Raw genomic sequence first — 27,690 nt, forward strand, 5'->3', positions numbered from 1 at the left:
ATCCTTCTGCCCTTTGGGAACACAAAACACGCAGCCAAAGATGTAGGAGGCTGCCAAAGAGTTTATGATTATTGGTCTCGTAAGCTCCTAAGCAAAATTTGTATCGTAAAAACATCTCTAATCTTTTCCCTACTGCACGAGAAGCGTAGAACGGAGAACAAGCCATCCTTAGCCAAGTCCTGCTAGAAGAGGGGCAAACTGCAGATATTATCCAGGCAGAAGTGCCTGGACTCTGAATATCATTTTAAGATGAGAAGCATCTTTTGCACAGGACTAAAGGAAAACCAAAGGATTAGGACAGCTGAACTCGTACCTATGAGTGCTTTTTTACCAGGTGTAGCCCCAAACCTTCGCTCCGCTGCTGCCTAATGTTTTCACACCCCCTCCTCTTCTGCTGAATATCTGAGTGGCTGTTCCCGTCCACAGAGAAGCCTTCTTTTGCTTGCCTGACCTGCAAATCCTAATGGGATAAGGATTTCCAGAAGGTACCTGTTGGTTGGTCATCACTGCTCCTTCACCCTGCATCCCAAAGGCCAGAGCACTCACCCAAGAAAAGGAAGGTCCTGGTTTCCTATCTCCAGTGTGTGAATAACATTTTTAATTTAAGTTAGTCACTGAATCAGGTCTCCTCTGTTCCCCCAATCACTGTGCTACCGAAAAAAAAAGGCTTCTTTTTAGGTCCAGCCACGATTAGTATTCTGTGCGTGCACACATGCTGCAGACTGTTCCCCAGGCTGGTTGGGGGGATGTAGGAAATGGAGACATTAATCCCCATCGGCAGAGGGAGGAATGTAACTCAGGTTTCCCAGAGCCCAAGAGCTGTAACTACCCAAGTTATTAGATATACGGGCACCATCACCTCCCCCCTGGCTGCAGTTCTGGGAGGAAGGGTTGGCGTAGAGGTGCCGGAGCCCAGCGGAAGGGCCAGGGATGGGAGTCTGAAGCAGAAAGTTGAACAGGGTTACTGGTTTGGGCAGAGCACGTTTGTAGGCAGTAAATTCTCCCTGTGTGTTACAAAGGGAGCCGTGGGTGTTTACTCAGATCCCGTACGATACACCCAATATCATCTGTGGCATTTCATATCGAATAACCTCTTTTAAAAGTCTGGCCTCAGCATCTGCATACATGCATTTCCAAAGGTGAGGGATGGATACAGGTAGTCAGGTGATAAACAGGAACTACTGGTTTTATTACATCTGTGCCGATGAGCATTCCCAACTATTTCAAATTGGTTTAGGCTTTGCACGTACTGCTGTGCAGTCATCTGGCATGCAATCACCTTTGATTAGATTAGCTCATGAGTAGTTTGTCTTCCTCCTCTAAGCAGCAGTTATTGTGTTTCAGCCTTATTTTGAAGTTGGTGTTTTGAATCTCCCTGTGAACTTTGTGCACAATACATGTGCACAATTCTCAATTCATGTGATGGAGAAAACTGACAAAGAAAGGGAAGCAATCTTTATTCCGAGTCTTTGCCAGCTTTTTATGAATTGCTGCAAGTTCAAAACTCATTTCCTCAACAAGAGAAAGCATGGCAGTGGGTGTGTGTACAAAAACACAGGAAAATGGGCATTCTAAGTACGTTCAGAGCAAAAAAAAAATATTCATAATAGGAACTTCCAACATTTTCTCACCTATCATCACTTCTTTGCCTCTTTTTGTTGCACTGCCTTCTCATACCACACCCACAGCCTGTGCGTTACGACTACTGTCCTTAAAGGACTCGGTTAACCAACATTTGCCTGTATTAGTCATCTGCAATGAATGCAAACTAAGATAAAACCCCATAATCCTCAAATTTTCATTGAATCAATGGTAAGCTCACCTCTAATCTCCTGACCTCATGCATCATCCCTTCAGCACCTTTGAGATGGAGGGCATGGAAAAACGCAAGCGTTAGTGCCAACAGGACCCTGTCACTGAACACGCTGCGCAGTTAAAGTCTGCGCTCGTTAAATAAACAGTAAAATGTTGCATCAGTAGCAGCTGAATACAAAGAAGCAAGAGCACCATAAAGCAACATATCAAGAATTCCCAAAGCTTTGTCCCATCGCTTGTTTATGTTCAGGTGAGAAGGAAACAGCTGATCTCAGCTTGATACACTGAAGTTTCCCACATGCCAGTATGCTTTCCCAAAGACTCCTTGCAAGGATCTGCTGCCTTGCTCTAAAAAAGCCTTTAATTCTACCTTTCCTTTGACAAAATCACCTTGCATATACGTGTTTGCATAAGGTATTGATGTTGTGGTGTTAGTCTCCTGATCTTTGCTTTCAACTAATAAAAGAATTGTTATCTACAGCTTCTGTATTCCACCTGAATCCAGGTGATAAGTGCCTCAGTTCTCTGGCTCAGAGCAAAATACTGTGTGCTCCCACTGATCCAGAGCTACTTTTGTAAAAGCACAGGGTGCCTTTATGCAGCATAAGTTCAGAGCAAGCACAAGTTAAATTTCACCAAAATTTCACTCTTAATAACTCAGCAGCAATGCAGAAAGACTTGCCTAATTCTAGAAAATCCATCCAGAAGCAGAGAGAACGAGGGAAACAGTCTAGGAAATACCAAGCCATCTAGATGCAGAGAGAACTGAGTGTGGATTTATTGATATTGAGCAAACAACATCAAAACAGCTGCTCTTATTTTAGAAGATCGGTCCTAACTTACTAATTAAGCTTAAGGTTCTCTGTCACTGTACTCACACTGTCATAGGACCTGGGGCATTGTAACATTCGGATGTTTGGAGCAGATACTCTGAGGCCTTTTATGGACTGGCTAGAAGACACAAAAGATGGCTGAGATAATGGAAGCTGCTCACGATGACCAAGAAAGTTCACTCCTATCATATCTTTATTTACGCAGCCTTGTTCTCGCATCTGCTGTTCTCTCGGGCCATTGCTAAAGGTGTGTGACAACTATTCCTCAGTATCAAAGTTCTGTCTCCACACAGGATGTCTCACTGTTTCCTTGTGTGCAGGACACAGCGCAGGGTGCGAGGTGACAGTGGCCACGTTGTGCCTGGCAGCAGCAGCAGCCTACCGTGCTCTTCGCCCTGCGCGGCGTAACGTGAGGCTGGGTGAGGAGATCTCTTCCCCAGCTGAGGCTCTGCAGCAAAGGTACTACCCAGGGTAGTACCCTTTTTGCATCAGCTTTTACATCACAGCATTATGGAGAAGTCTCAGTCTCACTAATACTTTGTCAGTGAAAGAAAACAAAGTCACAATAACTTATTTTCTTCCAGCCAAAGCTGATTCTGAAAAAAAAAACCTCTGGAAATTGTGCCATTTGGAGCATGTATGTAGAGGTGTTTTGCATCGCAGGTATGGTGAAAGGGCTTTGAAACAAACGAAAATCAGGTCTGTTATGTTCAGTGTTTCCCCCAAATCTGTAGCACACAGATATGAATCAAACCCACTGCAATAATACAGTCAAAGTAAAAAATCTGACAGTTCTCTGTTCTGTAGAGCAAAAGCATCAAAGACACAAAATGCTAATTCGACAGACAGTAACCGTGCCTCATGTTCATCACTTCCGTGAGCTGTTAATGGATGGAGAGACTGCCAGTCACCCACACAGCTGCTCGGAAATGTTTGCGTGTCAGAAATACTGATTTTACTTCCCTGACTTGTACGAACTGAACTTCAGTTGCAAACAGACAGGTACGACAAATCTCTCTTGCAAAAGCAAACAAGGGCGAAGGGAGCATATGAACTTACTTGGGCAATGACAACTGGGTTTTCTTTCAGGATGGGATCCTTCAGCAAAATCTGGGCAAAAGTTTCTGTTCCCTCACCTCCTAAGCCACTAGCAAATGCTGTCATGGCAGGTAAGACAGCTTCAGGCAGGTCCAGCCATTTCACAAAGCCCTCAATGAATTCTGTCCTGAAGGAGCTGTAAGGCAACAGTAGCAGTTCAGACTCCACAACCGGGTATTTTTGCAAGCTTTTGGTGGTCCCTGGTTTCAAGTGTTGATCTGTTACTGCTCACACAAAAATCAAAGCATGGCAAGAAGTCAGCAGAAGGCAAGTTGCTCCACAAGCTGGCTAAACAAACCAGCAAGCAATCTGAATGGGGCCAGCCCTTGCTTCCATACATCCTTTGAAGTCTGCAGTATGCAATTTGCGCTGAAGTATAAAAATCTTACAGGTGTCAGAGAGAAAGTCAACACAATTAAGAAAACACCAAATGTCACAAGGATCTTCCACTCCCCTGACTTCACAAGACCCCCCCAAGAGTGATACCAGCTCCGTCTGAGCTGCTACCCAAAAGCCACCTCCTCTGCTCGCCCCTTGCTACCCCGGGTAGTACCGTTGCTCTTCGCCAGGGAACAGCCATGCGAGGGAAATCCCACAAAGCGCCGCGTAAGCGAATCTTCCCGGTTCACCCAGCTGCCGGCCCAGGAGCACGCACGGTTCCTTTTCACCTGCCTGCTCCCCTCGGCGGTGCTCTTTCGAAGCCCAACCTTTCCACTTCTCTTCTGCAGCCATTTTTACCTGCAAGTTCAAAGAGGAAAAAGCAGAAGGAAAAAAAAAAAAAACCACAAACAAAACAAACAGTTGGAAACCAGGAAGCAAGGAGACAAATTGGCTTTGCTTTTTCACTGTCACGCTTGCTGTCGGTAGTAAGTCAAGCCTGTCAAGGTCCAGCTTGTGTCCCCCCCCCCACGACCTGGTGCTACGGCCAAAGAAGACAACAGGGGACCTTCTGTTCACCAGTTCCAAATGTTTTGCACAAAATAAGCCGACAATACTTGGCACAGCAAAAGGAGAAGTCCCCTTCAAGATGCAAAGAGACTGGGCTCCATTCAGGCGTGTCGTTCACATGTTTACCACAAAAATAACATGTAAAATAACAGCTCTGCACCTGGTGCGGGGACCAGTACAGCTGCCTGGGAAATAATTTGCTTTCCTCTCATCCTCAACCCAAATTGCTCCTCGTTTACTTTGCCGAAGGCGTTAGGAAAGTTGAGTCCAGCTGCAGCCTCCGATGAGAAGGACTTTTAATGCATCCCACGGACACTGCTACGCTTTGCTTGGAACATTCTCTCCTCTATACAACCTGCCACTGCTTTTTCCCCAAAAATAAGATCCCTGCGCCTGACGGACTTTGAGCTGGGCCAAAATGCTGTTTTTTCGAGTGCAGGTGTGCACACTTCCAACCGAACGGCTTCCAACTGCTCCCCGGGAGCTCTCCTGGTGCTACAATCGGCTACCCGAGATGACGGAAATCAGGCAGACGTGACAACAGCTCATCTCACAATTCAGCGTGGGTGACAATCTGCTCCAAAGCTCGCTTACATCACCCGCAGCTTCTACTGGCTTCATCGAGATTCAACTGGTTTCTAAGGAGCCCAAAGCACCGATTTCATTGTATACTGCCCATTTAAATGTTTTCTTTCTTCCAAACCCTGCAGAAAGGAAAGTGGCTAAATAGGAATTAGGAGCTCCTGACACTGCAACTGAATCTCAGAGGATGCAGACACCATTTATGGGATAATTTGAGAGCCCTAGAAGAAAGAAATGCAGCACAGGAGCAGCTCTATTTAAAGATGTTTTATTATCTGCATGCCGTCTGTCATGGTCTTCCAGGAAAGGTGTCTATCTTGCCTTCCCACTCAGAAATTTATTGGAGGCGATTTGTATGGCTCAAGGCTCGCACTATTTAACGGCTGATGTATAAATACAAGGAAAATTCATCACTCGAGGGCCGAGGGTTGTCGTAACTTGCACCTCTCTCCCAGGGAGAGCTCAGCTCCCTGCAGCACGTATCTCCTGATGCCGTCCGTGGCTTGAGCACACGGGCTAAGGCATCTCGGTGTGTTTCCATGGAAACACCACATTCCAGCAACACGGGAGCACAAAGTCCACAGGAATAAATAAACGCTGTTATTTCCGTACCAAGCAGAGAAGGGAAGGGCCAGATTACGCTTCCCTCAGGAGAGTGGGCACCTGGGATCAATCCCAGCCCCAGTGAGCCCGCTCCGGTACCAACCTCAACACGCAGTGGCATTTATGCTTCCTGAATTGCAGCTGTGAAGGTGGCACGAGATGTGCCTCCATCCTTTCGAGGACTTTCTTACGAAATTCCAAGATCGTTTTATTACCTCAGGAGTTCCAAACCCCTCATTTGGACCCCCAAAATCCATTTCTCATCAGTCGCTAGGCTCTGATATTCCTAAAACATCCAGACTTAGGGATCAATTTGCCTGGAAATAATCTAACGCTTAAAGTTTCAATAACTTTTACAATTACTTGGCATGTCTACTCACCTCTGGACACAGATTTATTAGCTGATTATGGGAGACAGCACTGAAAATAAAATCCCCTTCCCTGCTGTGATAGATTTATTGATTTGTTAACACAGGCTCATATGAAAAGTGAAGCAGCTAAAAAGGACCCAGAAACAGGACAACTGTTTAACCTCATTTCCCAATAACATAAAAGATATGACCAATTATGGAGGGACACCATAGCAGCTTCTTACATGCAACTTTATTGCCATTATGCAACAAATAATTCATGATGCTGAGCACCTAGAATACCCTGAGAAAGTTTTTGAAATACGTTTCTTTGCTCTGAAGATGCTCTGATCAGTACACTCGACGTGCGTCCCTCGACATAGGTTATCTATTTCTTCATAAATACCTACGAAAAATGGGCTTGAATTCTCAGGCATGCAGCATAAAAAAAAGGGTAACATGCGATTTAGTAAAGAAAACCTGGGCCAAGAAGTTTTATCACTAAATCCAAGATGAGGGAATTGAGAGCTAGAAATATAACCCAAAAGTTATTTACAGCTTGTGGCATTGGAATTCACATCTCTGTCTCGAACAATGGGATTCAGCCATCAATAGCATTGCCATAATCTGAACTGTCACTTGAAAGAGAAATTTTTTATCACTTCCAGCGCTCACTTTTCACATAAAGCCCTCTGTTTTCTTGAGAGGTGGTGTATTTTATACAGTGGCTCCCGCAATCCTATTTGGAAAGCAGAAGGATAATCCTTTTGTGGATCTAAAGCTGTACAATACACGTGCTCACTACTACTGGAAGAAAAAATACAAAGATGCTGGCATCGTGTTCATCCTAAAGTATGACAAAAGTGACCGAACCCCTGACATGATGATCTCAGAGACCCTTAAAAGTTAATGAGGCATCTCATTAACTTCAGAGGAGTAGTTGTAGGCAATTATTCAGACAGGGCTGGCCAAAACGTCTCTTACCAAGGTACAGTGGAGGACAACACGGCTGAAGGCCAGGTTGGATGAGGCTTTGAGCAACCTGGTGTAGTGAAGGGTGTCCCTGCCCATGGCAGGGGGGCTGGAACTAGATGATCTTTGAGGTCCCTTCCAACCCAAACCATTCCATGGTTCTATGAACTGCGGTTAAGCATCGGACACAGTGACTGTGGAAACATTTGGGCAAATGAGTTTTCCTGGGGACTTGTGCAGGGGTCCAGAGCCACACACGTGCTTACACGCTGGGAGTGCTGCAGCTTTTGCTTTTAATCCACAAATACGAAGTACCAACGCGGAATGCAATTAATTCCGTCCTGGATAAAATCACATCTTGCCACGAAACCTGCAAACGCGATACAGACATGCAGAGACGCGTGCTAAATGTAAAACAGAGATCAGAGACCGAGGGGATGGGGACAGGGCAAAGCTAAAAGCTTAAGTAGGTGCAAAACTTCACACATTTGGTTCGGTTAATCCAGGTGCTCGTAGCAGCAGTGATTGAGAAGCGATGTCGGCACACAGAAGGTGGGCAAAGCTGCGGAGAGGGACGTGACGGGCAGAGAGAAATCAGAGAATGGAGAAAAACGCGCAGGAAACACCTCGGCTGGGAAAGCTGTGAGAAGCAACATCCCACCGCTGCCGATACTCACTTTTACGGCAAGAAGTTTGCGTTTGGAATCTCCGCTGCTAGAACACAGGCATTTATTTCACAGAAAGCAGCGATTTTGACAACCACCGAGGAGAGGAAACCAGCCGCGGCAGCAGCGGGTACGCCCCCACAGCCGCCCTTCAGGGCACGGCCTGAGGAGAGGGGACCGCCCGCGCACCCCTCACCCGCCGAGCCGCACCCCAGCCGCCCCCAGCCCCGCTCCCCACCTCTTTCGACCCGGACGCGACCTGCTGCCGGCCCGGCCTCAAACGGGAGCCGCCGTGCTCCTTCCGCCGCCGCCCGCCCCTTCCTGCCCTGCCCGGCGCGGCCCTGCCCTCGCTTCCCGCCGCCGCTACGCAATTTGCGTACGGCACACAGGCTGCGCTGCGGTGGTCTGGTGCTGCCCTACGCGATCGGCGTAGTGAGGCGCGCAGCTTGTAGAGCGGCAGTCATGGCGGGGGCTGGCGGGCAGCTCCGGGCTGGCCCGTTAGCGGCTCCCGGCCCCTTCACGGGATGGGGATAGCTGCTCTTTCCTCGCTGCCCACCTTTATCTGCAGTCCGGGGCCTTGGCCATCACGTTGGTGGCTCGCTTGGGGTCTAGGCCTACTGGGGCGCTGGCCCTTCTGCTCCATTTAAAGGCCTCCTTCCCCTGTGAGAACTCCTCCCTCTGAGGGAGAGCTACAGAGAGAGCCAGGGTTGTGCATGTGGTGAAGCTGCTCTCAGGTTGCTGCCTCAAGACTTCTTTGCCACCTCCGTGCAGGACAGGTGGGTGTCTCTGAGGGTGACCCTGAGGTAAAACAAGTTTCGGTGGTGTCTCACGCTTGGCGCTGCATTTCCAGGTGGGATCTCAGTCGTGCGAGCAGAGGCCGAATATGTGTGTGTGCGTGTGTTTATGTGCACTCATCAGGCAAAGACGAGGGCCGTGTATGTGTTGTTTCTGATAGCAGCAGGGTTACTGACACTGACAGAGGGGCTAAGACGTGCTTAATCTTGCTTAACCACTTTTAAGGCAGCCCAGCTCAAGCCATATATCTGTAAGTCGCACAACCCTTGTGTAAGATAAGCAGGAACCAAGAAGGAGAACAAGAACAGTCGTGACTTCGCAGAGAACAGTCGTAATGACTTTGCTAATTTTCGAGGAGGTGACAAGGTCATCACGAGAAAGACATACGGCCTTCATCCCCGAGACCCCTACTCACGACCACCAGAAGGCACTGCGCATGTGCAACTGGGGAAGGTTAAAGGCAGAGACTATGGAAATGACTTCTCAGAGCTCATTGTAATACAACCACCTCTTTGGGGAAAACTTATGCTTATAGAACATTTTTCTGTATAAATACGAGAATGCTACCCTGGTGGGCACGCACGTTTTGTGGTGGAGTGATCCCCCGTGCGTCCGGTGCTGAATAAAAATACTGATTCTGTAATTTTGATTATAGAGTGTTATTCAGCACATCACTCCGTTGTGGTGGTTAATTGGCCTTGCAGGAATCCCAAGGCTTGGGATTTAGTTCAGCTATCCGAGCAGAACGCTTTTGCGTTGTGTTTTTGGAGTTTTAAGAAATGCGTGTGCTCTGAGAGCAGTCTCAGGCTGGAACCCCAAGTCAAATGCGCAGTAACTTTTGGAGAAACCCTTGTTTTTCAGGGGAGGAAGAGCAGTGTTTCCATATGATCGTGTTTCCTGAAAGCAAAACGAGTTTTGGTTGCTTGGTAGCTGGGGTAACCAATTTCTACTTTAGAATGTGGTACGTGGGACTTATTTGTAAATAAATGTTTTAAAAAATCCGATACCAGTTCTATTTAAATGCCAGTTTTGATTGTCTTGAAAATGTCTCGTCCTGGTTGCTTGCTACTAATATTAGACCCCCTCAGGCTTGCTCACACGAGTCCTCATGTTATGTATAGGTATTTTCAGGATCATGATACAGCCATTAAATGTGACACTGAAGTTCAGAAGCCGAGTTCTGTTGATCCCAGCTGGGGTGCAGAAGGTATCTGCTTTACCTGTGACTTCGGTAACCGCACAACACAACGGGCAGGTTGCACATGGTTCACAAGAAGCAAGACATCACCTGGACACAAATCTGTGACCAAATCTCAGACCAAAACCTGCCAATTAGCTCCTTGTAGGTTTGACAGTTCTGTGTTTGAGGACTTGAAGTGGAAGTGGAATGTGGAAGTGTGAAAAGCGTTATTTATTCCATGTTTGGTTTTGCCTGTTTATGCCTGTGCGATAACACAGAAGAGCTGTTAAAAGTGGACCAAAACATCAGTTGAGTGGAATGACAATCAGGAGTTTTACTGGCTGTTGTAAACTTGTGATCTCATTATATAGTTTAATAGTAATCAAAGCCAGCACAATTATGGCTAATTTAAAGTTCTGTAGATAAAGTGAGACTTCTAAATTTAACAGTAATTTAGAACACCTACACTCGAAATTTCTCAGGCACCTGTCTCACTCTCTTATATAAGTAACTAGTGGCTGTGGTGGGTGATGGTGGTTGTTGATGAGAAGCCTGAAAAGGGATTGGGAGAGGGAAAGTTGTGGCTTTTGGAAGGACCCTGTGACAGGGCGGGACAGTGGGAGCACAGCATGACAAAAGGACAGGTGTATTTTTTTAATCAAAATTGGCTTGTGTGTATGATTTTTAAATAAGACACCTTTGAAGTTTCTGGTCCAGGATTCTGTCTGTGTAGACTGTCAGTAATCCTTAGGTACCGCTGTTGGGTCTTACTGTGCTCTCAATGTCTTGATGGGGTTCTCTCTCTGTAAATCGTAGCTCTCACCTATGCAGTTTGTCAGGTACAGCTGAATGTTACTGCCTGGGCCCATTTCTCATTGTGAACCTTTCTCTTTCAGGCTCCAGTGTGTTCCCTAATCACTAGTTGAAATTGGGAGCTAGCCAGATAAGGTAAGCAGGCCGAGGTAATTCGAAGCTGAAACTTTCTTATCACAAAGTCTGGCAGGAATTAAAACTGGGTACAAGCAAATCCTTTACATTTTAGAATAAGAATACAATTTAGTTGGCCTTTTCTCCACAAACTTAGTTGCTGCTTCAAAAGTTTGCATTGTCATCGAGCCTTATCTTGTCAGGTGAGAATCAACAGCTGTTGTAAAGATAGTGTCTTGTAGGGCCGAATGACTCCCACCAACATCCATGAACTCTGACCAGCTCGTTCTTAGTGGCTCTCAAAGGCTGAAGAAATGTTTCAGTTGAACTGCTGAACGCGAGCTTGGAAGGTGCTGATGCAAAGTTGTGGGGTGGAAGCCTGGACTGCCACAGCTGATAATCTTACTGGATGGATCCATAGGGGTTCTTCCAGAGGGCCAGTCTCTCACTGGTAATCACAGAGCATGCGTGCTTCCTTCCCACTAGTGTGTACTGCCTCGAGGGAAGCCCTTGTCTGTTGGCTTTTGTTTTGGCACTGTGGAGATTAGTGTAATAAAACTGAGTGCAGCCTTTCAGAAGGGCAGGGTGACGCGTAACAAACAGCTATTTCCCGTTCACGTTTGTTCTCTGGATTCGTTTGTTCACACCATGTGCTGACCAGCTCACGTGTGCCGGCCAGGCTCCGCCATGAGTGGTACAGAGGACAAAGGATGCTGCCTCTGGAACCTTAATTGTGTTTCTCGACTGATGATGGCAAACAGCTCCTGAGTGCGACTTACACACCCTTCTGGAGTAGATGTTGTTTGGTGTCTTGCTTGATCTCTTCCCTTCTTTGCCAAGATTCCCAATTCCCTCAGTTTTTTCTTTTTTTTTTTCAATTGGGATTATTTTATTGCTTTAGTCACCTTTGTCATCTTATCTTTAGGACAGTCTGTTCCTTCCTTGCTATCTGTTTTTTTTGAATGAGCTCAGTGTTCTGTAGCATTTAGCACGATTTTTCTTTAACCCTTCCAGCTTACTCTGATGCATTCGTGCACGCTCCATTCAAGCCAATATTAATATATTTGTTACAAACCTTTACAATGCCGGTCACCCACTAGTGTTGGTGAAGAGAGCTCACCTGGAAAAGTGTCTCTGAGCTGAAAGACTTGGCAAGAGTTTCTGAAATTATTTACACAACAGGTGAATATCTGGTCCAGTCTTTGCATTTGGAATAATACTGTTTAAGAAAATATTTGGGTTAAAACTCCCTGCCTTTTCCCAATTGGAAAGCTTTTTTTTTCTGGTTGGTTATTAAATGTTACTACATATGTCTCTGCAATAAGCCAGTTGCTGTCCAAACATATGAGAAAAACCAAAGCATATATTTCCCTTGAAAGTGCATGTTCTTAGGCAGAAAATAGACCTGTCTTTTCCAAGACTCTAGGAGGACAACAGCTCCATCCTCTCTCAGTCTAATCTGTTTTATCTGCTGGGGAGACACTGTGTATTTATATACTGAGCAACTGGAGTACATCAGTTTCCATTCTTATCGAACACAAATATTTACCCCAGGCCTGATCCAAGGTCTGCTGTGATCCATGGTACTCTTGAAAATGTAACTTAAATAAGAGCAAACTTCTAGTTTGTTTCCCATTTAATTTTAGTTGGCTTCTAGGATATTTTATTAGCAACTAAGTATTTTTTTAACTCAAGGCAAAAAACCCAACCCATTAGTTCTTTGCTTTACTCAGTTGTACAGATTCCCTAATACGCTTTCTCAGCTGTAGTTCCTGTCAGTGAGGAAACTGTGAAACATTGTGACATTAATCGTCAATGAGGAATTGAAACACGGAAGTCAACGAGCGATTAACATTATTAAACTTTAATGGACACATTCCATATAAAAATATCACACGTGGTATGGCATAGCAATTGTCAGATTTCTGCGGGCGTCTCCAAGGGCAATGGCATACTGCGTGTAAAGAGGGCCAGAGGAGAGGTGGTGCAGTAGCCAGATCAAGGAATTTATGTGAGAGGAACTATTTCTGTGCTGAATAACATGAGGAATTTGGAGTGTCACGAGCTGTTGAGAGCCTTGCCCTTTGCAAGCCACAGTCTCCAGATGAGGAGTGCTGATTTTGCCTCTTCCTCTCTTGTTTCATGCGTAACGTCAGATGGCACCAACTGACATCCCCTTTTCCCAGTCCCAGCTTCTCACCCCTGCCAACAACCGTTTGGGCAGTGACAGGGATTAAAGTGATAACCTGAGTTAAAACTGCTCTCTTCCACCGAGGCTGGGCACCCAGTCCCTGATTTAGCAGTCCTGTTTCCCCACATTGCCACTATGTGTGCTGAGAGAGTGGCAAAATGCACCCACAGCTAGGGATTTTCACAGGATGTCATCTCTCAGGTGTTTCAGATCATGTTCTGCAGTGCTAATCAGGAGATGACACGAATGAGAACAAAACGACAAAAGCAAAACAACAAAATGATTAGCCCGGGATAAAAATCGTGTGGAAAACCTACAATTTTTCTCTCATAAATATCAACATATAAATATGTTACCATGTTTCCAGTAGTGAAATTTCACAACACTGTGCATTGCCATTGAGCCAGCTTAACGGCCCGTTGAATTTATTGTGGAAATGATTACTTTCCTGTGGAAAGGCAGACCCAGTCCAGCTCGCGTTAATGGTTTCAGGCAATAGCGGCGACGTGGGTCTCCTTGTGACAGGAGATGAGCGAGTCCCTGTTACACCTCCAGTAGAACTTAGGACTGCAGCAAAGCACCATAGACATGACCAACCCCAAAGTAAGCATGAGACAAATTACCCATTTTATCATCCCGGAGTATATGAACGGGAGGATGAGGATGGTGAGAATCACCACAAGCAGCAGGAGCAGCACGAGTCTCTGGATCGCCAGTCTGTTGTCTACTGGGCCATTTTCACCTCTGTATAAAGCACCTTGGCTGCTCTGAGTCCAGCTGTTGCTGTCCAGCCCTGTGACAGAGATGTGCACCTCAGGGTTTGAATTGGGCTTTTCCAAGTGCTCCATGATGTCTTCTTTATTTTGCAGCGTGCGGATGAGGCCTCCTGATACAGAAGTGGCTTTTCTGCACAGGGGGCAGGTGATTATCCAGGTAGTCCCTTCTTTCCTGAGGATAAGCTTGAGGCAGATGGCGCAGAAGGCATGCTGGCAGTCCAGGAGCTTTGGTACTCTGTAGATGCTGTACTTGTTGAAGCAGACTAGGCAGTCCATGTCAGTCGATGCTGTGGTTGAACACTGGTGGTCCCTTTCAAAACTGGATACTTTGGGAGAGCTCAAGTTCGTTAGCGTAACGAGAGGCTTTGAGTTGGGATGGTCGCTTTCCGGAATGGCTGGTTGAAAGGCATCAGGACTGTCTTGCTCCGTGCCTGAAGGTCTCTCTGTTCCTTTAGTACACCCTTCAGTGAATTCCAGTCTCTTCCCATCGGCAGCGTTTTCTGCTGGGGGTCCTGCTCCGCTCATTTCTGCGGCGCCTTCTGCAGCGGGCGCAGGACTGTCCTTTCCAGCCTGTGGTACTGCAGGAGCTGTCGATCCGCTTTCATCGTTTAGCTTGTCCGTGGATTTCTCCATGGAGTGAAACCCCGGTGCAGCTAGTCTTCCCTCAGCTGAAGGATTTGCTGTGTTTCTGTCTCCTTTTATGTGTTGCTTTATTCCTGTTGTATGCATGATTGATTAGTGACAGCTCTAAGCGTGTTGTGCTCTTACAATACGATGTTTTTATGAGATGGGGACCCAAGTTAATGATTGACTTTGTGGCCAAGACGTTTTACAACAGCTGATAATCGCCCTGAGCAGTTGCTGTCCGGAAGCGGACCCCGTGGCGTTCGCAGACTGCAGTTTTGTTCACCGGGATAGCCAGGCTGAGGCAATGGCACTGCCATTAGTACTAAATCAGTGCTCAATTTGTTGAAAGCAATTTAATTGGTCTCTAAACACTGCCTTGCTGGACGGTGATGGATTCAGAGGGATTCTCTAGCGTTACCGTTGGTGTACTGAGCGCAGTGCTTTGAGTAGAGAGAGTGTAAGTGTTGCTGATTTCATGTGCTTGGGTAGGAAGCCTGCTCTTGCTTTAGCAACACTCACTACCTTTAAGCTGTCACCCTACAGCACAACATAAAGAATGAGATGGAAGTTATTAATGTTGAGTGTTGAATATCCAATTATTATAAATTCTTTTATCCCAGGAGCATCCCTCTTGGTTACAGTCATCAGAGGGCTTCAGGTGCGAACTGGAGCATGACTTAGGGTCACATAGGATCTCAAGAGCCCACGAGAGAGAACTGGAAATTGAAAGCAAGGTTAGTGTCTTGGTAGGACCGTCTTCTCTTCGTGGTGTTCACGGGACAACCTCATGCCCTCACAAATGCTCTTCTCGTAGGTGGTTTTGTAAATATTCAACTGCTCTGAAAAAAAAAAAAGCCCGAACGTCCCTCACACTCTCTAATATCTTTCTGCCTTTTTTTTTGAGGGGTAAATACAGATGGTTTCCCAGTAAGAATCCTGTGGAAGGAAGGAAGGGTCACTAATCCCGAAAAGCTGGGCTAGGTCAGCATTACTGGTAGAAGACTCAGAGTACCAAGTCTGTAGCCTGAAGTGCACCTCAAGTGCTCACGCCGTCTGTGCTACCATGTACCAGCCCCTCGCTCCAACAGGGGAGCAGCAGAAAGAAAGGAAACAACTGCAACAGGAGGGCAGGGAGTTCAGGATGGCTCTAATCTCGTGAACTCGCCGGTGGGAGGGGGTTGAGAGGAGAAAAGCTGCTGCTTTGCTGAGTAGCAGAAGGTTTATTGTAAGCAAACTTCGTAAAAGTCTGGGCGTTCCTGCTGTATTTCTGCTGACATGGCGTGTAACAGTGTTTGGTGGACTCTTGGGTGACCTCAAATTTTAGGGGCCTGAAGATTTTTCAGTTGCAGAAGTGGAACTCACAGGTGAGGTGCAAGAAGGTCTGGAAGTGGGCTGGTGAACTGCAAGGCTCATTTATGTTTAAAAATAGGAGAATTTTCTGTTGCATTTCACATACCTCTTTATTAGCAAGTTAATGACGTTAAAAAGAAAAGATCTGGGGAAAAAGAAGACCGACCTGCCATTTTTATAATGCTTTAGAAGTTTCAAATGTAGTCTGTGAGTTCCTGTGTCCAAAATGGAACTGTCTTAAAATGTATGAGATTGTTTAATCATTAGAACAGTGTGAAACTGTCTTGTAGGTGTTGGGAAACTGGAACAGACACCAAGAGCAGCAACCACACTCCTAACTTAAAAAGTTTAGAACTAGATGGGATGAACTGGTGCCTCCACATCCGTTTGCTCTGTCTTCTAGCGATGGGTGGGAGCGACTTTTGCCTGCCTTTCGCCTGTCCGTGCTGGGAGCTCGGAGCTGCTGGGAGCTCGGAGCTGCTGGAAACTCAGAGCTGGTTGTTTTGCTACAGATGCGCATTGGCAGCAAGAACAGCTCGTTTGAGGGAAGGGGAAAGTGGAGCACGTCATGGTTCAGAGAGATCCTCGTGCTTCCCGGGGTGCGGTTTACTGCCACGTGGATCAGGGACCCCGAGGGAGAAGGCGTGATCGTGGGGGGGGCTCAGGAGGCTGCAGCTGTGCAATTCCTGAGCCGTGGTTTCAGCTGTGCAGGTCAGGCAGCGTGTGGTCTCTTTGCCTGGTTTTTGTCAGTCGTGTTGGGTTAGAAACGTCTGTTTCTTGTTGTCTTCCATCGATGAAATTTTCTGCCAGGTGTCAGAGGAGCTGCCTTAATTTTGACCCAGTTTTGTCCGTGGCCTGGTGACCGATTGCAGGCTGCAATTCACCGAATTGCCTGTAGCCCTTTAATGCTGTTTGGGCGAACGACTGCTTCATTAATCATTTGCAGTCAGTTTAGACACTAATCCTCGCTTCCTGCTTTTAGTATATTTGGATAAGAAAATGTGTTCCTATGGAACGCTTCTTGCCGACTTGTTTATCACAGGAAATGGATATAAAAGAGCAGTCGTGTCATTTCAGAGTAAAATCCTCGTTTGCCGTAGGGCTTGGAGCACCATAAAATTCAAAACATCCGAGAAGATACTGTTGATAGACCCATGAGCTCACTGTGCTCCAGCTGTATTTCAGATTGTCGTGACTCTGAACACGAGGAACTTAAAAAAACACTCAAAGATTGTCTTGATGTGAAGCCTCTTACTGCGTCCCCTTCCACAGCGTGCGCACGAGTGAAGCAGAGAGCTGCTGTGAACGGGCAGTCGCCCTCAGATTCACGACGCATTCTTTCCTTGTGAAGGAATTCTTTACACGGAGGGTGAGAAGTAGGTGGTTTGTGGTGGTGAATAAAGCTACAGCGCATGGTGCTGGGAGCACCCTTAGAGCTGGTGCTGACAAATGCTGATTTGATAAACGGGACCTGAAATGCCTGGCAGGAGAGTCCCCCCTGGAGATTTGATCTCACCTCCTTAGTCTACGGTGTGCTCCCGCGGCACATCCGTGAGAGTCATGCCAAGGGAGTCGATTCATTCGTGGTCTCAGGGTCTGTTCCCAACTTAGCGTTCACCACAAAGCCATTTGGATGCGATGACACTAAACTGGGAGGAGTGGCTGACACACCTGAAGGCCGTGCTGCCATTCAGAGAGACCTGGACAGGCTGGAGAGTTGGGCGGGGAGAAATTTAATGAAATACAGCAAGGGCAAGTGTAGAGTCTTGCATCTGGGTAAGAACAACCCCATGTACCAGTACAAGTTGGGGACTGAACTGCTGGGGAACAGCATAGGGGAAAGGGACCTGGGGGTGCTGGTGGACAGCAGGATGACCATGAGCCAGCGATGTGCCCTTGTGGCCAAGAAGGCCAATCGCATCCTGGGGTGTATTAGAAGGGGTGTGGAGAGTCGGTCGAGAGAGGTTCTCCTCCCCCTCTACTCTGCCCTGGTGAGGCCGCATCCGGAATATTGTGTCCAGTTCAGGGCCCCTCAGTTCAAGAAGGACAAGGAACTGCTTGAGAGAGTCCAGCGCAGGGCCACGACAATGATGAAGGGAGTGGAGCATCTCCCTTACGAGGAAAGGCTGAGGGAGCTGGGTCTCTTCAGCTTGGAGAAGAGGAGACTGAGGGGGGACCTCATTAATGTTTATGAATACGTGAAGTGTGACTGTCATGAGGATGGAGCCAGGCTCTTGTCAGTGACATCCAATGACAGGACAAGGGGAAATGGATCTAAGCTGAAACAGAGAAGGTTCTGCTTAAACATGAGGCAGAACTTCTTCCCAGTAAGGGTAACAGAACACTGGAACAGGCTGCCCAGAGAGGTTGTGGAGTCTCCTTCTCTGGAGATGTTCCAAACCCACCTGGATGCCTTCTTGTGTGATCTGATCTAAGTGGTCCTGCTCCGGCAGGGGGATTGGACTAGATGATCCTTTGAGGTCCCTTTCAATCCCTGACATTCTGGGATTCTGTGTGTTCTGAACAAAGAGAGCTGGGAATTGGACATGAATTCAGCTGGTGTGCACTAGTTCTGACAGCATCAGGCAGGTTCTATTGCGATACCTGCAGCGTGAAGCCAGGCAAGGGAAAAACAGAGTAAAGGGACAGAATGGGTGCCTTGGTGGGGGACAGCGCAGGAGGGTGTTACCGGTGGATGACTTTTTTAACTGGTTGCTGTGGGAAGAGTGGCAGAGCACGAGGACAGCAGGAAATCTTCCCCAAGAGCCGTACTCTGGACAAGTCACTGTCTTCTTGCTGTGCCCCCTTCTCCAGCCCCACTCTGCGGTTCGGAGTTTCCCTCGGTGCCAGGGAAATGGGACACGAAGGTTCAGCGTGTTACTTATTACATTTAATTAATTGTGGCTGTTTCGGCTCTCCTGTCAGCCGTGTTCTCGTGGTGCCACCTCGTGGGTAGTCATTGTTCTCTCTCTCTTAATTTCAGCTCGTTTCAGAGCCGTCGCACAGAGACAGACCTGCTGCCCTGACTCGTGCTGGTTTACAACCGGAGAAGAAGATGAGAGGAGCACCCGGCACCCACCCGGGGGGGTCACGGCAGTGAGTGGGAGTGGGAGGTGTGCTGGGGCAGCACGGAGGGGCACAGGGGGCTGCGGCCGTGCCCCTGAGGAGGAGCTCCTGGACACAGGAGTACAATTAACAGTAGAAGCTAACGAGGCGGGGAGTCTGGCAGTCGTGGGCCGAAGCGTTTTGGTACGATGTCGGTCTATAGTGCTGCTCTGGGCATCCTCCCCGCGGGTCACCCTTCTCCCAGCTGCTCCTGACGCTTACCCGCACCCTCCTTCCCTTCGCAGTCCCCCAGCCGTTGATCCCGAAAGCCCTCTGCTTCCCCCAGCCTCAGTTTCCCTCCCAGGAGCCTTCCTCCTCCTCCTCCTCCTGGAGGAATCCTCCGGGGAGTGTGTGAGCTGCATGTGTAGAGCGACGGCGCTGTGGCCGCTCTCGCCTCGCTCTCGATGGTGGCGGGGGTCACGTGAGGCGCGGCGCAGGCGCAGTGGCCGCCCGGCGGGGATGTCCCGCAAGCAGGCGGCCAAGGCCCGGCCCGCCGCCGGCGCCGGGAAGGGGCGGCGGCCGCGGCAGCCCCTCGGCGGGCCGGCTGCGGGCCGCGGCTCGGGCGGCGGCGGAGGCCTCGCTAGGCAGCTCCAGGCGCTCGGCCTCAAGCTGCGGGAGGTGCCGGGCGATGGGTGAGCGCCGCGCCGGGTCTGCCGGTGCTTCCGCGGGCTTCTCCCTCGGGATCGAGTGAGGCCAGTGCTCGGCAGTACGCCACCGGGATCGGGGCTGTGTCCCTGGGGCCGAGGGCTCCCTTGGCTTGTCACCTGCGGGGCTGAGGGCCCCACCAGTCCCAGGGTGATCCCCGGGGGTGATCCCCGGGGGTGCTGGGGGCACCGCTGGCCTGCTGAGCGGTAGGAAGGTCCATAAGTATTGGGTGAAGGGGACATTAGACGTATCTGCTGAGAAATTGCTTGGGAGATCATTGGATTGTCCTTTGTTGCATTGTCATTTGTCTCAGGGTTGGTTAAGACCGTTTGGCCCAGCACTCTCACTACCCTTGGCTTGCTTTGTTGCAGCTGATGATGTGTTCACTCAAACCCTTGTGTTCCTACCAGCGTTTCTTCTCATTTCAGCAGATGCTCAAAGCCCAGGGAACAGGTTGTTGAACTTACTGGGCAGAAAGAGCGCAGCTCGTTTCCCGTTAACACCAGGATCATGAGTTCAATGGTGTGTCTGTTAGCCGTGCCTCAGACAGACTAACTTGCCGTTTCTCCTTCTGTAGCAATTGTTTGTTTCGGGCCCTGGGCGACCAGCTTGAGGGGCACTCGCGGAACCACCTCAGGTATCGCCAGGAGACGGTGGATTACATGATAAAGCAGCGGGAGGACTTTGAGCCTTTTGTGGAGGATGATGTGCCCTTTGAGAAACACGGTACGGTCTCTGTGGGGCAGTAGGGGAAGGGGTTATCATGGAACGATGAGCGTCTTCTTAGGAAACAGCTCTTCATCCCCTAGAGCTCCTCTCTGGTTTTTAGAAACAGTGAGTTTGCATTTCTCGCTGTTATTTTTCTGTAGAAAACTGAGCTATTAAACTGGTATTGTATTTGTCTTGGAAATTGTTTAAATTTAGGAGAAATTTGGAGAAGGAAAGAGGCAAAAAAAGGCAAGGAGTAAAAATTTGGGGTTTTCAAAAAGAACTTGCAAAACTCTTTGAATCCTGGTGGGTGTGGAGTGACTGATTTCTTTGGGTTTCTTTTTCTCCTTGGCACTTGATGTTTCATAGTGGTAGCTCCGGGAAGATCCAAAGCAGGGAGTGATACAGCCTTTGTTCTAACAGTTCCAAGGACGTGCCGAGTACCGTGCAGGTGATGCATGAAAGTGGTCTGGTCACTTCATACGTGGCACACTTCCTTCCCAGCTGGTGCAGAGCTGGCAGCCTTGCATAACCTAAGGGTGTGCTGTGGTTTTCAGAGGTTTCTGTGGTGGTTTTCAGACACATTAACTTCTGTCACTGCCAGATTCTTGCTGCAGCAGTCATTGTTTCACAGTTGGGGTTTCCTTTCCAGGGTTTCTTGGGCTTATGTTGGAATTTTGTTACTCGCCATCCCTCCAGTGCTTTTGGAAGCTAGATTTCCAACTCTTACAAATGTTTTTTCCTTTAGTTACCAATCTGGCAAAGCCCGGTACCTTTGCTGGCAACGATGCTATTGTGGCCTTTGCAAGGAACAATCAAATGAATGTGGTTATTCATCAGCTTAATGCTCCGCTGTGGCAGGTGAGAAACAAAACTTCTACATTTTGGCCTGATTTTTAGCTGGTGGATATAAATAGCGTTGGAACTTCCTGAGGTGTTAAAAGAGAGCAGTCGTTAGCTGTCACTAGCTTGGTGTGATGTAGAGCTGTGCTTGCTTCTTCAGCCTTGAAGGAGAACACTCAGCTAGGAGGAGAGGGAGTGAAAGAAAACAGCGAATGCATGAAAGATAAATATGTGAAGACAGAGCAGCATGTTTTAGTTTGGTTTTAAGCTACTAGTTTCATCGATATGTCTGTCTTCTGATGCTCTGACTACATGCGTGCTGACTTTTCTGACATTAACTTGAGCCAGGCTTAAGGAAACCTGAATGATAAGGTTCAGGAATATGGAAGCGAAGGTCCCTGCAGTGTGTCGCAATGAAGTCCCACCAGTTCTGCGTGGAATTTGGACGGAGAAGGCTTCTGACAGTTGGAGAAATGAGGTTCTAGACTAGGCAGAAGAGGGAAGAAGTTTTAAAACCTTCAGGTGGTGTTTAATCAGCTGCTGGAAGGGACTATGTGTGGTTTCTTCTGACAGCGGAGCACTGGAACACGTAATCCATCAGGTCTCTCCTACTCTCTTTTTTGTTGTTTTCCCTTGGCAAGTCCACGATGGAATCACACTCGATCTCTGCCTGTTCATTGAGCAAGTGAGAACCTGTATTCAAGTCAGGATTGTTTCTTTCTTGAGATTTTTTGTGATGGTAATAATGGATTTACAGGCTGGCCCCAGTTTACAGACAGTGCCAACGAAGTGTAGAGATTAAACGTGGCAATAAAGGAAAAAGACTGGATGGTAGCTGTCAGTGGTGTCTTAGATACATGTGAAACAGTGTCGGGTGGATTCCTGAATCCAGAAGAATTTAAACTCTTATTATCTGGCAGCCATGGGCAGTAAGACGGCTAACTGAAACACTCAACTGCTCGGCCTGCCAGAGTGCCTGGAGGTGATGACCCTGCAGGAGAGTTCATGGGGGTGGTGTTCAGGTTTTGTTACTGTTTTGAACCGGGTACTCCCCTCAGCGTGCTTAACTCTTATCGATATTTTGTGTATCCTCCTGAAAACCTCAAACTCTTCTTTTTTCATTCATTGACCTTGCCAGGGTTGTAAATACAGAGTCTATGGTGAGGTTCTGCTCTGCCTGAGCATAGACTTGTTAGTGAAAGGTTGTCTTAGGCTCTTGAGAGTGACGTAAGTAGAGCTGTGAATAGTTGTAACAGAAGAAGTTTCCTACCTGCACAGAGGATACATCAGGACATGAAAGTGTGGAGGACATCACAACGTGGTGACGATGCAGCAAGTTGCTAGAGTCAACTAACCCAAGATACCCTTTTTTCTTACGTTTCTATACTTCAACATACCTTTTTCCCTCCCCTCTCTCTGCTTTGGAGGCCCAGCAAGATTTTAGAAAGATGAGATTCCAAAGAGAGCGTTTCCAGAGAGGCAGATCAATAAGATGCTTAAAACAGATGATGAGAATATCTCCTTTGGTCCTAACTCTAAAGCAGATGATGTGTTATCCTTTCATTTTAAGAGAACCATTTGTATACACTGCAGCTAACCTGAAAAACGGGAGCAGAAGGGTTCAGGATCTTCAACTGATTTCAGACTCTGGCATAATAGGAAGCTCTTTGGAGGCGGGCATCTGTGTGGGCTTTTTAGGGCTTTACACACCCTTTACCTTCTTTGATAGTGACTGTAAACGTAGAGCTTCAAGTTAGCTCAGATATATGGGTTATTTATTGTCTTTTTGGATAACTGCTTACCTTTCTTCAGTGTTTGTGCCTTTTTTTATCTGCAGCTATCTTTTACTTTTACAGTTCCAGCGCGTTGTGGAAAGAGCTTGCAAAAAGAGGCATCAGCACTGAAAGCTAAATTGGCTAATTTTCAGAATAATCTTTCAAGAGCTTTGGGATTCATTAGATACCTATTTCGGCTCTGGCAGAGGAGAAATGTTGAAAGTAAATCTTGTTGAGATCCAACATATTGAACAACTTAATAGGATAAAAGGCAGGAGTTAAGTGTAACCAAGAGTTGAGCCGTAACTTAAAGGTGAACAAGTGTAAAGTAGGTGAATGGAGAATATCTGTTGTGAAATCCGAAGTCGTTAGTGCCACCCAAACTGCAGACGTGGTTGAAAGGTGACTTGGTGTATTTTCTGTAAGGGGGAGGTGAGCTGATTCAAAGATGTAAAAGGATTGGGAAATTCTGGAGCAGTTTCTTGTCCTTCGCTTGTTGACGTCTTCTGCAGGAAAGCTGTCAGGTCTGTGACCTCTGGCTTGGTGGGTAAGCAAAGGAGATCTGCAAATGCAGTGTAATTTTCTGCATTCCTTGCAAGAGCTGGAATGCTGGGTAGCTTATAGCCAGTAGCTAGAGCCACAGATGATCAAGGTAGAAATTATTCTTGTATCAGTACAGATAATACTCAAAGCAGGAGTTATCTGAGGAAACTGCTGTACTTGGTGCTGGCAGAGCAAAGGAACATTTGGTTCTTCGCAGTGCTGCTGAACGGAGTTAAGACATTTTTATGGTTTGGCTTTATTTCTGTTAGTCTTTCTTTTAAAAACAAAACCTATCCACTTCGAACACTAACTCTTTAAACAGCATCTCGTCTCAGCTGCAGAACAAAACTTAACTCTGGGTGACTGTTTCCACTCTGGTTGTAACTCGAATGGACTCTTTTTCCTCATATTTGAGGGGAAAAAAGGCATTGCAGACTGAATGGGAACTGTCACTGAAATTGTGTCTAGGAAGATGGTCAGAAAATCAATAGCTTCTGTGGAAAGCTTTAGAAAATAGTTCTGAGCTTTCCACTGAAATATTTTCATACTGTGTTTTGTTTCTTAAGATATGACTGACCCAATGTTGTGTGTCTGGTTTTCAGACATTACCCTTGAGACAGAAGCCCTGTTGTTACTGTAGGCACATCTGGATGATTAGGTCAACTCTTCCTGTTTAAAGATGCTTCAGTAGCTACGTACTTTGCTTCCAATCACAGTGTTTATCATTGCTTCAGAAAAACAATACTTTGAAAAATATGATGCTAAAGTTGATTTTGATTCCAGATCCTCGTTTGCCATGTGTTTGTTTCGTTTAGATTCGGGGCACAGACAAAAACAACGTGAGGGAACTGCATATTGCATATCGTTACGGAGAGCACTACGACAGCGTGAGGAGAATCAATGACGATTCCGAAGCTCCAGCGTACCTTCAGATGGAGGTTGGTTGTACAGAACGACCTGGGTCAGCTGTGGGTGATGAATAAAACAGATGAATGCTACCAGTTGATTTCCTTTCTCATCTGCATTGAAATTGAGAAAGGAGTTTGGTCCCTGTGTCGTGCTGAGGATAGGAAGGTCCCTAAAGTCGTTGTAATTAGTGCTGCCTGCTCTCTCGAGACAGGCTGTGAAGTGTTTAAATTTCTGGGCTGAAAATCAATCCCAAATCTGATGCTGCGATGCGAGCTGTGGATGTCTTGTAGCAACCCAATCTAAATTACGTACTCGTGCATCTTGAGTGCAAAAACAAAGGGAAGAGAGGAAAGAGATGGAAATGCAACAGCTGGATACAACAGCTCTCTTCATATCTCACTTTTTCCTGTCAAGGAGTAAGCTGTGCTGTCCTCTAAGTTCTCTGCACACAACTGTATGTGTGGCATTGTAAGAAAATGAATACCTCACTTCAGAAGGCAGTGATTTTTTTTGTCAGTGTGCATGATGTTGTAGTTTGTGAAAGTGTGCTCAGTAGTGTGTGAGTCGTGGGAAATGGTGTCAGTGATGATAGAAGTCACCCAATTTCTAGGATGCTTTGACACAGGATATTTCTGAGAAAAGTGTGCCATAATAGTTATTTTTTTTTACTGTATATGATGAAATTGCTTCATGCTTGTGTGATCTCCTGGGCTTTGCTGGTTTTGCAGATGCTTTCCAAAAATGAATTGAATAAGGGGGAGGAGGTGAAGCCACAGAAGGGTGACTCTGAAGATGAGATTGAAGTTGAAATGGAAGATGCTGTACAAAAAGTGTGTAATGCAACTGGATGTTCAGTAAGTGTTGAGTAGACTTTTTATGCTTAATGTTCAAATCTTCTTGAGATGTGAAAGTAGCCTTGGGAGGAATTCTAGAAAGTATTCATCTTGGACAACTTCAATACCACCGCCATAAATCAGGGTGCATTTCATCCTAGACTCAACCCTTAAACGCAGATGAAATATATGGTCTGTGTGAATACCTGGTAATTTGGGAAGGTTGGTCTTGCTATCTCTCAGAAAATTTCCTTTGAAACAAATTCTGTAAAACTTGAAATCCTTTGAGGATGTCTGTAGTTGAACATCCTAAATGACTAACAGAATGTCCTAAATGACTAGATACTCTGCCGATCTTCGCTGTTGTCACTGGATAGCCCGTGTGGTTCCTGCGGAGTGCTCCTTGCACCGTGTAAATGCATGGAACAGAAAGGGTCCAGAGTGAAACAGTTACACTGAAACAGCATATTCCTTTTTCCTGATATTGCCAGCATTTTAAGATTTTTCTCCCTCACCTTTTTCAGAAATGGAATAGACAGAAAGGTCATAAAAGCAGACAGCAGCCCCCTCTCAGTGGCGCAGATGGTTGTTGAATGAATGTGTGTCAGTGGTTTGAACTCTCTTCGGTGTTATCTTTCTCTTCTTGTGGACAGGACGTTGATTTAGTAAGCCAGATTCTGGAAGTGGAGGACTACAATATAGAATCTGCAATATTTGCCATCTTCCAAATGAACGAGGTGGAAAGAATCAGTAAGTACACGGAGTTTGTCACCTGGTACTTCAGAAGAATGCTGTCTGGTGTCAGTGTTCACTGTAAAGAGCAGTTTGACAGGGACAGCAGTGGTTGAAGCTTGCTGTTGGCTGTGCTGCTGCAAAAAACGCGGTTCCAGAAATTCTGGAAGAAGAAATTGGCTGACAGTGAGACAGCTTCTGGGTAGAGTGTGTCTGAGAAAAATCTCTGTTGTTGGTAGATACTGAGGAGCAGTGTGAGCCCCAGAGCGAAGGCCAGAAATTGTTTAGCAAAACTGAGTGGGAAGAAAATGGAAATGGTTCAAGAATCTGTGGAAATCAGACCTTGCATCAAGATGAAACAGAAAACAACAAAGGACGGGCTAGACCTGATGAAGACAATCGAGCTAGCAGAAGCACAAAGGTATGTGAAGGATGGTTTGGCAGTGATTTACACATCCTTTAATGATTAGGGGAACTCTCAGGATTGCTTCATCAGCAGCTATCTTCTCCTTTGAATCAAAAAGAGCTTCCCCTTACTGGATTTTGTTGCTGCTGCAGCTGTGACTTCACTGATAAAACATTTATTAGTGACATGTGGCACTCTTCCCAAAACGACACAAAACAACCTCCAGATAAGTAGTTTGGAATAAATGTTCCCTGCCATCTGCTTTGATATTTGCTGGTCTCCTTTCCAGTGTATTATTTTTCCCCAACCGAGCAGTCGATGTGTGGTTTCAACTTTGTGTTTTCATCCTTCCCTTTCAGGCATCTAAAAAACAAAAGAGGGAACAGCAGCGGCTGGAGAAGAAGAAGCGACAGGAAGAAAGACACCGACAAAAGGTCTTGGCCAACAAGAGTGACTGTGCAGACAGCAGCAAGAGAGAGACGGACTCGACCAACCGTGTCACCTTGGTGAAGGCCATGGCAGCCCTGAACATATGACTATATGTGGACTGAGGGCTCTGGTGTGAAAAGCAAATGAAACTGGTGAAGACAGAACTCCCCTTAAGCAGAATTCCAAGCAAATTTCCAAGCACCTGTTGTTATCTTGAAATCAGTCTTGGCAGAGATCTCTAAGCACACGTGAATTTCCTGTTTCTTCACTGTGGGGCAAACGATTATTTGGTAATTCTTCATCATCCTGTGTGTGAGAAGAGTTGTTTGAACTTTACAAAAAAGTAAAGACCTGGTTTTGTAATTTTGCAGTCAGATGAAGGCGAGAACCTTTTCTTCACGCAGCAGTATCAAATTTGATATGAGATCTCTTGATGTGCTTAGATTTTTTTCTTTTTATAGCAACTATTTACTGGGTTGTGCTTGGAGGAGCTTTGTTTTACCTTGCTGTCAGGGAAGGCTTAACAATTCTCAACTCAGGAAAATGTTTTTTGTTTCTTCCATTTAAATTTAAATAAAGTAAGGGAACGGAATCCCGGAATCTTTTCCAAAGCTAAATGTGTCAGCCAACACTGTATCAAACATGAGATTCCCCTTTTTTTTCTCCCATGCACAAATGCAGTGATCAGTTTTAATCTAACGAGAACTGCTTGTGGTGTTGCACTGGGCTGTTTCAGAAGTGATTAATACATCCCTGCCCATGGCAGGGGAGTTGGAACTAGATGATCTTTGAGGTCCCTTCCAACCCAAACCATTCCATGATTCTATGATTCTACGAAGGGAGAATGTGATTGCTGCGTCCACGTGTGTTTCATTCACTAGCTGTTGAGACCTTTTGAGAAAAAAAAATACCCGTGGACTCGTGAGACTGCAGAAATGATTCATCTGATCTGCTGAAGTCTAGTGAGGTAGTAAAATGTGACATGAGCAGGCATGAGACTCCTGTGGAGTGTTGTTACTTGGACATCTGGAATTTCATCTCCTTTGCCAT

General features: G+C 46.6%; 3 protein-coding genes across 8 annotated transcripts in view; 1 reads left to right on the top strand and 2 right to left on the bottom strand.

Moving 5' to 3' along the window:
• TMCO4 (transmembrane and coiled-coil domains 4) overlaps positions 1 to 8,515 on the bottom strand; it is a 42,163-nt gene extending 33,648 nt beyond the window's left edge. Inside the window, exons 1-3 of one of the 5 annotated variants that reach the window (XM_086625544.1) lie at positions 8,423 to 8,515; positions 4,300 to 4,484; positions 3,708 to 3,882 (exon numbers count right to left, since the gene is read on the bottom strand). In XM_086625544.1, the coding sequence (XP_086481670.1) occupies positions 3,708 to 3,882; positions 4,300 to 4,484; positions 8,423 to 8,509 (447 nt within the window). In that variant the 5' untranslated portion in view covers positions 8,510 to 8,515. Of the gene's footprint in view, positions 1 to 3,707; positions 3,883 to 4,299; positions 4,485 to 4,854; positions 4,986 to 5,288; positions 8,037 to 8,104; positions 8,164 to 8,422 lie in introns of those variants that run through there. The other 4 variants (XM_086625547.1, XM_086625545.1, XM_086625546.1 and 1 more) reach the window with 4 other exon arrangements.
• Positions 8,516 to 8,603: 88 nt separating this feature from the next.
• Positions 8,604 to 27,245, top strand: OTUD3 (OTU deubiquitinase 3). Of its 2 annotated transcripts, XM_086625550.1 has the most exons (10): positions 8,604 to 8,642; positions 10,738 to 10,789; positions 18,696 to 18,808; positions 20,040 to 20,188; positions 20,919 to 21,031; positions 24,147 to 24,269; positions 24,969 to 25,094; positions 25,727 to 25,823; positions 26,045 to 26,226; positions 26,571 to 27,245. In XM_086625550.1, the coding sequence occupies exons 3-10, from the start codon at positions 18,768 to 18,770 to the stop codon at positions 26,745 to 26,747; spliced, it is 1,008 nt and encodes a 335-aa protein (XP_086481676.1). In that variant the 5' UTR covers positions 8,604 to 8,642; positions 10,738 to 10,789; positions 18,696 to 18,767; the 3' UTR covers positions 26,748 to 27,245. The 2 variants fall into 2 exon arrangements, with proteins under 2 accessions (XP_086481676.1, XP_086481675.1); XM_086625549.1 differs by lacking the exons at positions 8,604 to 8,642; positions 10,738 to 10,789; positions 18,696 to 18,808 and adding an exon at positions 19,277 to 19,449.
• On the bottom strand, positions 13,448 to 14,464 carry RNF186 (ring finger protein 186). The gene has a single exon (XM_009988212.2). The coding sequence runs from the start codon at positions 14,462 to 14,464 to the stop codon at positions 13,448 to 13,450; it is 1,017 nt and encodes a 338-aa protein (XP_009986514.2).
• Positions 27,246 to 27,690: the final 445 nt, after the last annotated feature.

The sequence above is a fragment of the Tauraco erythrolophus genome, chromosome 23 (assembly GCF_009769465.1).
Source record: "Tauraco erythrolophus isolate bTauEry1 chromosome 23, bTauEry1.pri, whole genome shotgun sequence".
NCBI classification, from domain to species: Eukaryota; Metazoa; Chordata; class Aves; order Musophagiformes; family Musophagidae; genus Tauraco; species Tauraco erythrolophus.